The following is a 13,178-nucleotide window of genomic DNA, read 5'->3' on the forward strand; positions in this document are numbered from 1 at the left end:
ATTAACTTGTGGGCAATTAATTGATCCGTTATGATTTAATATATATTAAAAAATTAATATATATATATATATATATATATTATTCGATTAAGAAAAATTTATTTATTCTTCAAAATAATGGTTGGAGTATTAAAAATAATAACAAAAATCCATAAATAATAATTTAATAACATAATTACTAAAGTTCATAAATAAGTTTTGAAATAAAAACACAAATAATATCAACATACAATATTCATAATGTTGTAACCTCAAGTCATAACAAACATAAACAAGATTATTAAGCTTTTGATGCTCTAACCTATTCTTTTTTCTAAATGGATGTGTTTAAATACACTTCAATTTCTTTTACAACCCAAAATATTATAAATTTGACTTAAAACACGAATAATTAATTTTTGTATAGCACTACAATCCATAACAATCCTACCATTGATCTAGAATAATGCATATAAAGAAATAAATCAATATAATGAATATATTATGTCTCACAAAAACAAAACACAAATCATTAACGTTATCAAAGTATCAAACACTAAATTTACTTGGCATAATTGTGTTTCGTTCATGTATTGCAGCTCGTCTTGCACAATCTCCTTTAGAAAAGTTTATATATCCCCATGCCTTCATTTAATTTATCTTGCAACTCAAGATCTCTATGTGTATACCTATCAACGAGTTCCAAAATGTCAGATTGTGTGTTCTTATACTTCTCAAGTTCTTCAACATTGAATCTACAAGTTGGATTCAACTAATAACCAACTACATGTAGATCTTTGCAAAGCTGTGAATCCTAACACCTATCAAGGACCTCCAAATAAGGCTCCACTTTCCTCTTATTTATCTAAAACCTCATAACTATCTCCTTTCTGACCTTATATATAGTCTGGTAAAGAAAACCCATGACAGATTTATCTTCATTGTTAACAATACATAACACACAAACTAATAATGACTTTGTAAGCTTCACAATATCAATAAAATTGTTTCCAAAAATCAGAGTCCAAGATTTATTCCACAAATTTTGTAGTCTTGGATTCTTTGGCATAGGTTAAGCCTATTGTTAGTTGTTATTCATGAGTTAGTTTGATATTGAGAATGCACAAGGAAATAGTAATGTGTCACATTCCATTGAAGTATTCAAATTTTGTAAACAGTAAAGTATTCAAATTTTAATTCAAGCAGTAAAGTATTCAAATTTTGTAGTCTCGGATTTTGTATTGTACTCATATCGCATTCCATTGAATTCTCTCTTTAATTATTCTGTTTTTAATTCTTTTGCTTTTTATTTATAATTTACTATTATTGCCTTTTATTTTGTCTTCTACTCTTTTCTTTTATTATTTTTTCCTTATAAATTGAAAAGTATCCAAGATGAGTATAATACAAAATCATTGTGGATTCGACACTCGGATTTTTTAATACTTTATTGCTTGTGACAATTTAATACACTTGCCAATGAGTTAACAATTTTTTTTGCAGAAACTTATTAAGTTAAAAAGCTTTTAATTTAAGTCTTATATAAAGAACTTGAGAGAGTATAAATAAGTTAATCTCATCCTTAAAAGCTTAACATACATTTTTTTTTACCTTTATTTGTGTTAAGTTATCACAAAATAGATGCTTAAACATGTCCACCAAAAATTATATAAATTATGGTCAATATTAACCAATTTGTTATGCATATGCATTTAATTATAAAGAAAACGTGTTAAATTAGTAGCCTTTTAAATATTCAATATAAAAAATGTTGAAAATCCTATGTCAATGAAATTTTTAGTAGGATTAGTTTTCTGTTCTTAATATATTTAAATTTTCTTGTAAAATTGGGCTACCATCTTGAACTTAAAAGACGAGGGTATGAGTGTGGATGTAGAAATGATCATGGATGTAAAAATATAGGCTAAACTAAAAATGAGTAAGCCTAACATTGTTCATAAGAAATCTCATTAAATACCCACATCCTTTCTTTCAGCATGAAAATTTTTGGGTAGATGAAATGGCCATCACCAGATTCTCAATCTCACATTTTGTGAAATTTTTAAGAACATGTTCTTCTAGTCCTATTCCTAGAGTGTCTTCACTCTTATCTCCTAACAACTTGTAGGAGATGCACATGGAAATAATGATTCCAACTATGATTAACAATAACTGCCAACAGAAAGTCATCTGATAGAGAGGTTATATCATCTTTCTTTCATTATACATTGAAAATAGGTTCCATACTGTCATATGAATCATCTGAAATTTGTTCAAGTTCCATGGATATTACATCTGCTTCCTGTCCAAGTTGCTGATCATCAATCATGTCTGAAGTCTCTTCAGATCTATAATTGTTGTTTATGCCTGAAATTTGTTCAGGTTTCATGGATATTACATTCGCATCCTGTCTGAGTTGTTGATCGACTATCTCTGAAGTCTTTTCAGATAATCTATAATTCTTGTTTAAGTCTGAGTTTGGTTCAACATTCCCATGCCTTTCTATGTATGTGTTGACCTGATTAGACTGAACTTCCACTTTGACTTTTACACGCTTTCCTCTGATGTATCTGTATTCCCATTGTGGTGGTGGATATTTTGCATGTAACTTCTGGTATTTGTCTAGCATACCCAGCTCTTTGAAGGCATCCCCAATCATCGAGACAACAGCAATATTAGGTCGAAGACAAAGCTCCTCCATGTCGGCAAATATCTACAGGAGAAATCAAGAAGTGAATATCCATGATATGTTAAGTCTGAAGTAACTTCAAATAAAGTATAATCTAGTCATATTAATACAGGGACATGTTAAGTAGACAACTACTACTCAGTAATGTTACCGAGTAAATATTTTAAATTGATATCGAGTTGCAAATCATAATACCTCAAACATCTTCTCATGCATGCCCCTCTTATGGTAGATAGATATCATTTTATCAAAAAATCTACGAGGCAAGCTTTCCATGTACTGCATTAATAACTTCGTCCAAAGCTCTTCAGCTTCATCAAGACGGTCATCCTCTACTAAAGCATTAAGTAATGTGAAATAGCTTCCCATTGTCTTCCCTTGACCTTTGCTTAGCATCCACTTTGTTACCTACAGTGCCATTTGTAATTTGCATAAATGGATGTTAGTTCACAGGCTATCCCCATGAAGAGTAGGGATACAAATAGGGGAGAATAGGGAAACAATAATAAATAAATAAAATCAGAAAAAAATACTAAATTTGGACTGAACAATGAACATCTATCTTTAGAGATATCAAAGCAATGGGCCAATGAAACTTTGGAGAAAGATACGAAGTAAAAAAATAAAGAACATTAAAAATATTGTGTTACATTACTGATTTTGAAGTACCTGTATTACCCGCTTCCATTCTTGTTCGGATTCTAGGGTCTTGAGAGCCTTTTTCACTGTAATTAAAGGGAACTCTAATTCCCAAGCAACATAGGAATCAAGAGCTCCATAAACTTCCTCTTTGACATTTGACAGCTCCTTAATCTGTAGAAGACATTAGAAAAATTACTTTTCTAGAAATGCAAAACACCCAAGAAAAAATCAGTCCGAAAGTTTCTGAATTAAATGAGAATGTCACAACTTCCCAGAGAGAAAACAAAATTGAAGCTTAAATTAATGTCAGGAACGACTAGAGGGAATGCAATGAGGAAAAACTTACAGAGTTAACAAGCTTGGCAGCCTTGGAAATGGTCCCAATTTTTTTATGGGTCTTCCAAACTCGGGGATATCTTGGTCTTTGACCTTTTGCAGCACATAACTGACATTAGAAAATGAAATTCAGACAAGTTCTCCGACAGTTTCATTTCCTAGAGCTAAAACATTTGATGTTTAAAGTATTCCATTCTGAAAATTTTGGTTTTCAAAAACTAATAAACATAGGCCTAAGGATCTTACCACAGTGCCTCGTGTACTTGTTGGTATTTTAATTGCTTCAAATGTTTTAGCAATAAGTAGAGGAGAATCTGTCAGCGCAAGCATCTTGAGGACCTGAACAACTCTAAAATAGAAGACAAAACATCACGAGGACATGAACAATTACTAGGACATCAACAATTACCTTTTTAACATACTTTAACTTCTTATAAAAAATTTTTGAATGCCTGTTTGGTCTTGGTGGAAATCTTTTTTGCAATAACAACAAATACTAAAGCGAAAACGCTTTCATAATAATCATCATGAAGATAAGAGCAATTTAGCTAGTTGCAGATTCCAAATTTTGTAAGAGTGTCAGTGTCAGTGTCAATATGGGAAACAGATTCGATGCAACTAGGACGACATAGCCTATGGCTTCATAGTCAGTCCCCAGCCCAAGCAAAGGAGGAGGATTGTGTTATGCACTCGACAACCAAAGTAAAACCCACCGATATACTGAACATGAATCACTCACAATAAAATACGGATGCATCACTAACTTTAGAATATCAGTGCATTAGACAGAGTTTCAAACAAGAATAAAGAAATCTTATCAATACCGCAAGGGAAGCTTAAAGCAGGAAGAAAAGGGTAACCATTCAAAATACTACTAAATTGCCACATTCTCATTTCATGTAGTAAAACAAACACAAGAAATATTAAAAAAGTGTTTTATTTTTTTCTCTCTCTAAAATCCATCCCTCAGTATCGTTTACAGTACACAATAGGAACATCTTTCTTCTATAAAGTTATAAACTACATCATTTTATTTTACACAATAAAAACTGCTACTGAGTTTTCAAATTGACGATTGATAAGCTAACAGGTGAAACAAATTCAATGAAAACCCTCATAAAATAAACCCACTCAACCGTCATCCATTACAGTGGGCAAATACACTGAAATTGAAATTATGGAAAAGAAAAAGAAAGAGAAAAACTCACCACGCACGGCTTAAGAACAATTGAGCTCAGTGTTGTGAACTCGAAACTCAGCGTTTTGAACTCTCACCCTTTTCCACCATTTCAGAGAAAGAAACAGGTGTTGAATAAACTCTAAGCGCAGAGCACGAACGTGAAAATTGAAATACCGCTAAGGAGGATATTTTATTTCTCGACGCGAAACGACGGCGTTCTGTCACTGTAGGGTAGGGCTGTGGTGTCACGTGTCTGTAACTCGGGTCGGGAGAATTCGAACAAAGCGGAACGGAGCACGTGATCCTCTGGATAGGGTCATTTTCGGTATTTAACCCGAACCGGTTCAGCTAATAAAAAAACGGGTTGGACCCTATTCTGAACGAGAGCATGTTTGTTTTCTTGTTAAAACCTTGATTGCACGAAGTTTAATGCGTCTAAACGCTCATTTGTGCATTTTGAGGCACCAAAAACAAAAATAATTATTCTTTTGTTACTTTTGAAAGAACAAACATGGCCTCAGTCATGCATGTACTTGACATAGCCACACATAGATCATATTTAAAAATATATAAAGTAATTTTAAAACAAATATTTTTAAATAAATAGATAGGATTTTTTTTATTAAAATAAATAAAAAAATTTATTTTAAATAAAAATAATTTTGACAAAGACACTAAAAATACAGAAATTTACTTATTTTATTAGATACATATTTTTAAATAAATAAATTTAAACAAATTAATCCATAGATTCTCTCTTTTACTTTTAATTTTTTGATTGCAAGAAATCTTGTATAAAAATGATAAATATTAAATATTCTTGACCTTGCATTCCTTCATGCTCATCGAACTCTCTTTAATCCCCGACCCGAAACACCCGACCCGATAATTTTGAAGCGAAAGGAATCAAATAGGATATTTTTTGGTTCATGGAATCAAATAGGATAAAGCCGTCAAAATAAGACCCAAGAGCAGGCGTAGAAAGTTTACGATGGTTTCGTCCGTAGGCGATCAGCAGGGACAATAGCCAATCCAAAAACAAAGCCTCTATCTTCTCATACCTCAAAGCACTAAGAATCTCTCATGATATTATTCTCTGCCAACCAAAATAACCAAACCAATCAATAATACATCATGATCATAATCGAAGCTCCCATCGCCGTCAGATTCCACGCCACCGCCGCCATTCGCTCCGCCGCCGCACCTTCACCTCGTACTCTCTCTCTCACTTCTCTTTTTTTTTTCTTCTTCCATTTACTTTCGCTGACTCGGCTTAGCTTTGATTCTGACTTACGGAATGTGATGTTGTGAGAAGTTTCGGAGATTGTTTCGAAACAAAAAACGGCGGCGTTTTGCAGTGTTCGAATGGACTAACAGTAGTTGTTGTTGTGCATTCGTTCATTGACTAGTCTGCACTTTTTGGCAGATAATAACCGTTCAATGTGGAGCGCCGATGACGTGAACGGTGTGCGTTATGCCGCTTCGTGCAGGCTCGCATGCAGCTGCGGTTTCGACGCGCCTTGGTATGCCCGTTTTGCTGTATTCATGCTCATGTGATTATTTATTATGACATAAAGAAGTGTGTTTGATGATTATGGAAAGAAATTGTGGAAAATTTATTGTGTTACGATCGCAAAAATTATAAAAATACTAGTACTGCCTCCAATTCATATTGACGTTGAAGGTTTTTTGACATAGGAGTAGTATTTAATATTTTATAAGGGGGCAATTTTACTGAAAATTTCTTACTTTTTATAAATGCATCACTAAGTATTACTACAAGACAATAGTAATGCTTGAGTGAATGAATGAGGACTGGTGTAATGTGATGTAATCTTTTGGTTTTTGATGAATTCTTTGGTAGGGTATAATAGATAGGGTTTACTATGCATTCGAACCAATAGTTGACACATGAAAATGATAATGAATGGACAAATGTGTTGTGTTAATGGTGCCCATCTAAGAATTAGTCTTGTTTTCCAACTTTTATGGGGATTGAAAAATTCTTTACTTCCACATTTGGTTCCGAATGATATGTCAACTATTAATATTTCAGTTGGAAGCACAGTTGGTCCATTAATGTAAAGGAAGATAAAATATAGTTTTCATGAGAAAGCTAATATAAACTGTTGTTATTGGACCTGTTTGTAGAGAGCTGATGGGTGCATGCATGTCTTGAATCAATGTAAGATGCAGTTCCCTAAAACAGCATACTTTCAAAATTTATATTTTTCTTTAATCTGACAGACTTCTTCTGGCTAAGTGTGTCGATGAATTCAGAAAATGTAAATTTTGTAATGTCTTGTTTTACCTGTAATGCTTATTTTGAAAATTTTGGCTACCTTTCATGTCTAGAAAGATTAAATGTTGTTAGAGGAAATATATAATGGATGAATATAATTACACAGGGTAAGAAGTAAAATAAATTCAGGCACTCCGTTCACAAGAAGAAACAAACTTGTAAAAAATAGAATTAGGGCATCATCAGAGCATCTGGGCTCCGCTCAGGATCCTCTAAAGAAAAATGAGAAGCCATCCTATCATCCATTTGAAGAAGTTGCCGTGTCAACATCAGAGAATAGTGAAGATGCTACACTTACTGCAGCAGAAACAAGTAGAACAATTATTGAGGTACTCAGTTGTATTAATTTTGCTAATCAATGATGTAATGTAACCTCACAGAACGAGGAAATTTTTTTTGGCAAACATTTAGGTTTTCTCATTTTAGTGCTATATTTTTACAACAGAGAGAAAGAAGAGCTTACTGTTTGGATTAAATGATTGCTAGAGAATATCCTATGTTCCAAAATCTGCAATGTTCTTATATGAAGAAATTAATGATGGTAAATATAGATGTAAAAACAAATATCCAGTGTTTCCATTTCACTTCAGAAAAGTGTTCTGTTCTCTTCTTGTTTAAAATTGATTTAGCATGACTTGTTTAGTTGTTTTTCAAAATGTATACAAAATATAAAATTAAGGAAGATATGGTTGATTTTTTTGTTGTTTTTTGTTGAGGAATTACCCACTCTGTGCTTAGATGCAATCAGCTTTGGTAATGTCAATATATATCATGTCGGCTGATATATATTTAATTACCTTAGCAGGTTTGTGGTCAGTAAGTTTGGGATGTTTATATGTAAGTACCTCTGGTCCTTTTATATTTATATAATACATACATAGTTTTGTTCATAAAAAAAAATAAAAATTAAGGAAGACAATTTTTTTTAGGTTTACGGTTCAGTGTGTAGTTACCTACCATATAATAAGAGAATAAATTATCTTGTGATGTATCATTCTTTGTTTTCGGACCCAAGTGTTAATTTAACCTTCGGAGAGAACTGCTCCATAATTTTCCTTTGCCTGTGTTTGTTTTGACATATGGTGCAGAAGTTGACAAGGTTTCTTGCAATCCTACGGAAGAATAGCTGGAAATTTTTGTTACGAAAAAATATTTAAAATTTGTTGGGATTTGCCAAGTGTAAGTCAAAATGATCCACTAAGTTTCTTTTAAAAAATTATCGAAGTTATATAACTTTAATAACGGAATTATGGTCTCATTCTAGTAATAAGCATTGAACTCATCATTCCTGAATTTATATTCATCTTTGAAAACTTAATGCCAAAAATATCTTAATATTCTGTTATATTAAATTCTTTAATTATAGAACAAACTGTTTGGTAGTACTTATGTGTTATCTTAAGTTTTAACAGACTGTGAGCCTTGGATCCTTTATCCACAGGCTTAACTCATGTAATGAAAACTGTGAACTTGAGAGGGAAGATTATATCAAGCAGCTTATCAGTTGCATTTATTCTTATCATTGCAACTACGAATGCTAGCTAATGAGGATTGTGGTATATCATTTTTAGGTTAACAGCAAAGCAACTCTGATGTTCTCAAGTTTGATTAGTGATGAGTTTCATGAAAATATTATTTGGCCAGATTTGCCTTATTTGACTGATGAACATGGAAGTAAGTGAAGGCTATATGATTGTCATTTATTATGTATTAATTTTCTTGTGCTTGGGAAGGTTCATCCACTTAATTAAATTCTATAAGCATTGCAGATATATACTTTCAAGTGAAGAACGGTGAAGATATTTTGCAATCCCTAACTTCCGAAAATAATTTTGTGGTATGGCCATGTCTAACATTTAACTTTAAGTCGTCTGACATGCAGTTTATGCAGGCATCCATTTAGTGGAAAGCTTCATTTTACTTAAACTTGATGACCTGATCTTTACGAATGTCTTTTTATGTACTAGACATTACCAAGATTTCCTTCATTTTCTCCGTGGTCGTTCTGTTGACATCATTGAAAATGTAATTTGTGAACTTTTGGGCTTCAACAATCTTTTTATATTCTCACTATTTGCTTGCTGTGTCTCATTATACTATTTGAAGCATAAACTATCAATCCTTATGCATCATTTGTGTGCTACTTATTCAGCTCAACTTTCATCTTTCATTCTAGTCTCCAGTTCTGTTGCATAATGGCATATTTTGTCTCATGATATGTAATAATGTTTGCTTTATGGGTTGTCTGTTCTGTATTTTGTAGCAAGTCATTGTTGGTATTAACTCCATGGAAATGATCTCCGAGATGGACTTATCTGGTCCTTCAGAAATTGACTTTGGGATAGAAGAAATTGATGATGAAGATACCGAGGATGTAGATGACAACAATGAAGATGAAGACAAAGATGAAGATGAGAATGAAGATTATGATTCAGTCAGTTTTTTTTATATCATTCTGAAGCTTATATTCATTTCTGAACTATAAACATCATTAGTACAAAAGATTATTCATTATTTCTATATTATTGTTTGCAGGAATGGGTGGCTGTGTTTTCAGATGATGATGAGCAAGAAGACGATGATGAAACACTTGCAGACTGGGCAAAATTGGAGACTATGCGATCTTCTCATCCGGTGTACTTTGCCAAAAAGTTAGCTGAGGTAGATATTAATGTCAACATGTTGATTATACGAATGCATTTGGAATGACCTAATTTGTGGCTTCGAGAGACCTCATTCTAAATCCTTTCTATTGCAAATTTCCCTAGGTATATGGTATCAGTTGACTTCCTTCTTCTTCTTCTTCTTCTTATTATTATTATTATTGTAGATTGCTTCAGATGATCCTGTTGATTGGATGGAGCAGCCTCCAGCTTGTGTGGCTATCCAAGGGGTTATAAGACCTGCTTTTGTTGATGAACATTCTACAATACAGAAGCATCTATCTGCCAATCAATCCAGTGATACTGACAAAAGTAAATCTATAGAAAGTAAAGGGGAAAATATTGGTGTGATTAATGGTCATGTGCTTAATTCAGAATCTTCTGGAGATAATGCGGCCCAGCAGGTTGAAAACAACGGGAATAGTGTCATCCCCTTTAGCGAGACTTCATTTTACAAATTGGTGATGATTAAGATTCAAGTGTTTTCTGCACAAGGGCAACCTGTAAGTTTGCTGACTTATAAGTGTTTGTGTGATTGTTTAGAGACAACCACTATGAACTCATGCAAATATTCATGCACCTTGCTCATATTCACTATTGCTGGTTACCTTGCAATTTGCTAACTTAACCAATTAAGTTAAGTAATAATGGATACTTCATTGAAAAAGGTAAAATAAAGCTAAAAGCCATGACATGATTCCTACATTAATTTATAAATACCTGAAATTTGGCACAAGGGGTATTTTTTCCTGGAACAACTTCAGTACTAAAAGAGGTGTCTCATCAGAAAGTATTAATTTGTACTTATACTTTCTAGTCTCTAGATAATGCATGGCAGAATAACTCTATAATTGATGGAGGCATGGATCAGATAAAAAAAAAACCTAGATAATATCAAGATATATCTATCAGAGTTCGCTGCCCCATGTTCTATAGTGTTAAGTTATGAAATTGTAATTTTTCTAATTTGTAACTATATTGGTTAGAAACTTAGAATTGTTAAACAAATAGTGACATAGATAATTTGATTGCCCTAATTAGTGGAAAACAAAAATCCTATTTGATGGCTTAGTGGAAGAAATAATTCGTAAAAGTTTAAATATGCATAATCTAAGAAAATTGCAGTGTGATATGTTAGAGTATATGACATTTAAACTTTTTTTGGTTGAAAAGTAAATTTTTGTTCTGATTCTTTGCAGACTGCCATTGAATTAGAAGACTACATGAATGCCCAACCTGATGTTATTGCACACTCTGCTTCCAAAATCATATCTCGTTTGAAAGCTGATGGAGAAGAGACCTTGGAAGCCCTTAAGTCCCTGTGTTGGAGATGCAAGGGTATTCAAGTGGAGGTAATACATAAACTCTTGTAATAATTTCATCAGAGCACTTCTGTTAGGCAGTTTTCTCTAACTCTTGCTTGCCATTTGCCAATTCGATGAATGGTTTTGTAAACAATTTTAGCATGTTTGGGTTAGTCTTTGATATTTCGTATTCAATTCAACAAGAACGTGAAGTTTATGCATCTCTTTTAGAAATGGTGGTAGTGCACCACACTCTTTATAATTGAGAAACAGTGACTAAGGACATCTATGTTTCTTGAAAAAAAATGATGATAAACCATTTGGGAAACCTTATCATCTGTTTCATTTTCTCAAGAGTGCTTGTGTACAAGCATATGCGCATTCACATATGTTACAGTCAATAATCACTTTTATTATAATTTATTGCAGGAGGCACAACTTATCTGTCTAGACTCCCTTGGTTTTGATCTAAGAGTTTGTTCTGGAACTCAGATTCAAACACTGAGATTTACATTCAAGAACAGGGTACATTACATCAGTTGTTTTTCATAGCTATAAATTTCATATTAGTTCTGTTATGTATTGTACCTCCAAACACTAACAAAATCAAGCCATGTGGAAAAACTTTTCAGAGTAGTACAGGCTAGTTTGAGGAGGGGAGGGGGTTGTCACCTTTTCATGAAATAATATAGTTTTTAAATGGATCCTTTATATTTAGATTTTGGGCCTTCCTACTTTTTTAGCTTGACAAACACCACTTAACTCCTCTACACACAGGTTGGCATTGTATTGTGTCCAATGTGCTAAAATTTTGGCCTTCTGGCAACTTGTCTCCTGATTATAAAAGCAGTCCTATGTATATTTGTTTGGGGGTTTACACTGTCCTATATATCTTATTCCCAGTCATTTGCACTTATTAAATTTACATTTGCAGGCCACTTCCGAGTACAGTGCTGAGAGACAACTCAACGATATACTATTTCCAAGAATTCACCCAAAGCAGCAAAAAATGAAGCAAACACATCAAAATGAATGCTAAAATCATCTGAGTGTCATCATACATGAATTTTTGTATTGCTTGTATGCCTTTGGCCAATGATTGTTTATAAAAGTGAAAGGCAGGGGAAAAGATCCCATGCACATGGCAATCAGGTTATGAAGTTGGAATTGCATTTAATCATTAGTTTAGTTGGAAGTAATTTTTTCCCCAGTTGCTTCCTTATTCTTGACTCCTGACTTATCTATGCTTTTGTATTTATCCTTTTTTCTTGATTAATTTAAAACCTGCAAGTACAAGCAACTGGATGCATTAGACACGGGGAATGGATGAATATAAAAGGCCCCAAATACAGACTTTTAAAATCCCATGACTTAATTGGGTGCTATGGTCAATTCAGTGGCACCATGGAACCCAAAGTTTGCCCAGTTGTCGAACTAATGTTTCTAGTGTCACTTTACAGCTGGTAAGTTGAATGCTTAGTTATGATGGAATTGCCTGTAGAATTAGGAGGAAAAGGAGATCCTCATGCTAAGAATTAGTGTAGCTTATGGAGTTGAATATCTGTGCATTACTTGATTTGAAGAGGAAGACTACTTCAACATCTCCTATGGTCAAGTTGTTGTCCAAGGCTCAACAAAAAAGCTTCTAAAACTTAACGATGATTGATGTAGGTTAAATAAAAAAGATAAAGGTGGCTCAAAGATGCCATCAGTTTATATCTTGAAGGTAGATTGAGTGCCATGTATAGTGAACAGATTGTACAAGTTAGTGATGATTTCTTGGATTAGAGTATGCCATTAAAGAATATGTAGATGGTTTCAACACTGATATTTCAGGTGTCATTATTCTATCGAGGATGGATATTTTCAAGGAGATAATATGTAGATGGAATTGGTGCTTTTCTGATTCAACTTGAGTCATCAAATTACATTTGAAATCATCTTGAACATGATTCTTATTTTTTTCTCTAAATTTATGACCTTTTTTATAATCAAAATATGCTTATTTTACAACCTACCTAAACACCTACACTGTTACAAAAGGTAAATTTGGACCTTTTCTATATATCAAAAAAAGAAAAAG

General features: G+C 33.0%; 2 protein-coding genes across 3 annotated transcripts; one reads left to right on the forward strand and one right to left on the reverse strand.

Moving 5' to 3' along the window:
• Window positions 1–2,170: 2,170 nt before the first annotated feature.
• On the reverse strand, window positions 2,171–5,007 carry LOC100781797 (pentatricopeptide repeat-containing protein At4g21190). 2 transcript variants are annotated; one of them, XM_006599482.3, is made up of 6 exons: window positions 4,855–5,007; window positions 3,893–3,995; window positions 3,657–3,755; window positions 3,338–3,481; window positions 2,864–3,076; window positions 2,171–2,692 (listed from the first exon to the last, which is right to left on the reverse strand). In XM_006599482.3, exons 2-6 carry the CDS (start codon window positions 3,974–3,976, stop codon window positions 2,201–2,203), a joined length of 1,032 nt encoding a protein of 343 aa, XP_006599545.1. In that variant the 5' UTR covers window positions 3,977–3,995; window positions 4,855–5,007; the 3' UTR covers window positions 2,171–2,200. The 2 variants fall into 2 exon arrangements, with proteins under 2 accessions (XP_006599545.1, XP_003548152.1); XM_003548104.5 differs by having other exon boundaries at window positions 3,893–3,985; window positions 4,855–4,990.
• Window positions 5,008–5,810: 803 nt separating this feature from the next.
• LOC100797899 (uncharacterized protein At3g49140) lies at window positions 5,811–12,897 on the forward strand. The gene is made up of 11 exons (XM_006599483.4): window positions 5,811–6,039; window positions 6,253–6,349; window positions 7,235–7,457; window positions 8,700–8,802; window positions 8,898–8,965; window positions 9,392–9,562; window positions 9,664–9,789; window positions 9,959–10,294; window positions 10,991–11,143; window positions 11,525–11,620; window positions 12,030–12,897. The coding sequence occupies exons 1-11, from the start codon at window positions 5,961–5,963 to the stop codon at window positions 12,132–12,134; spliced, it is 1,557 nt and encodes a 518-aa protein (XP_006599546.1). The 5' UTR covers window positions 5,811–5,960; the 3' UTR covers window positions 12,135–12,897.
• The last annotated feature ends 281 nt before the right edge of the window (window positions 12,898–13,178 follow it).

This window comes from Glycine max, chromosome 16 (assembly GCF_000004515.6).
Source record: "Glycine max cultivar Williams 82 chromosome 16, Glycine_max_v4.0, whole genome shotgun sequence".
Lineage (NCBI taxonomy): Eukaryota > Viridiplantae > Streptophyta > Magnoliopsida > Fabales > Fabaceae > Glycine > Glycine max.

Coding starts and splice junctions, on each gene's coding strand:
- LOC100797899 (XM_006599483.4), top strand. CDS start 5,961: ATGATCATAATCGAAGCTCCCATCGCCGTCAGATTCCACGCCACCGCC. Junction 8,803..8,897: donor TTTGACTGATGAACATGGAA/GTAAGTGAAGGC, acceptor TAAGCATTGCAG/ATATATACTTTCAAGTGAAG. Junction 8,966..9,391: donor CTTCCGAAAATAATTTTGTG/GTATGGCCATGT, acceptor TGTATTTTGTAG/CAAGTCATTGTTGGTATTAA.
- LOC100781797 (XM_006599482.3), bottom strand. CDS start 3,976: ATGCTTGCGCTGACAGATTCTCCTCTACTTATTGCTAAAACATTTGAA. Junction 3,756..3,892: donor CAAGTACACGAGGCACTGTG/GTAAGATCCTTA, acceptor TTCTAATGTCAG/TTATGTGCTGCAAAAGGTCA. Junction 3,482..3,656: donor CTGCCAAGCTTGTTAACTCT/GTAAGTTTTTCC, acceptor TGTCTTCTACAG/ATTAAGGAGCTGTCAAATGT.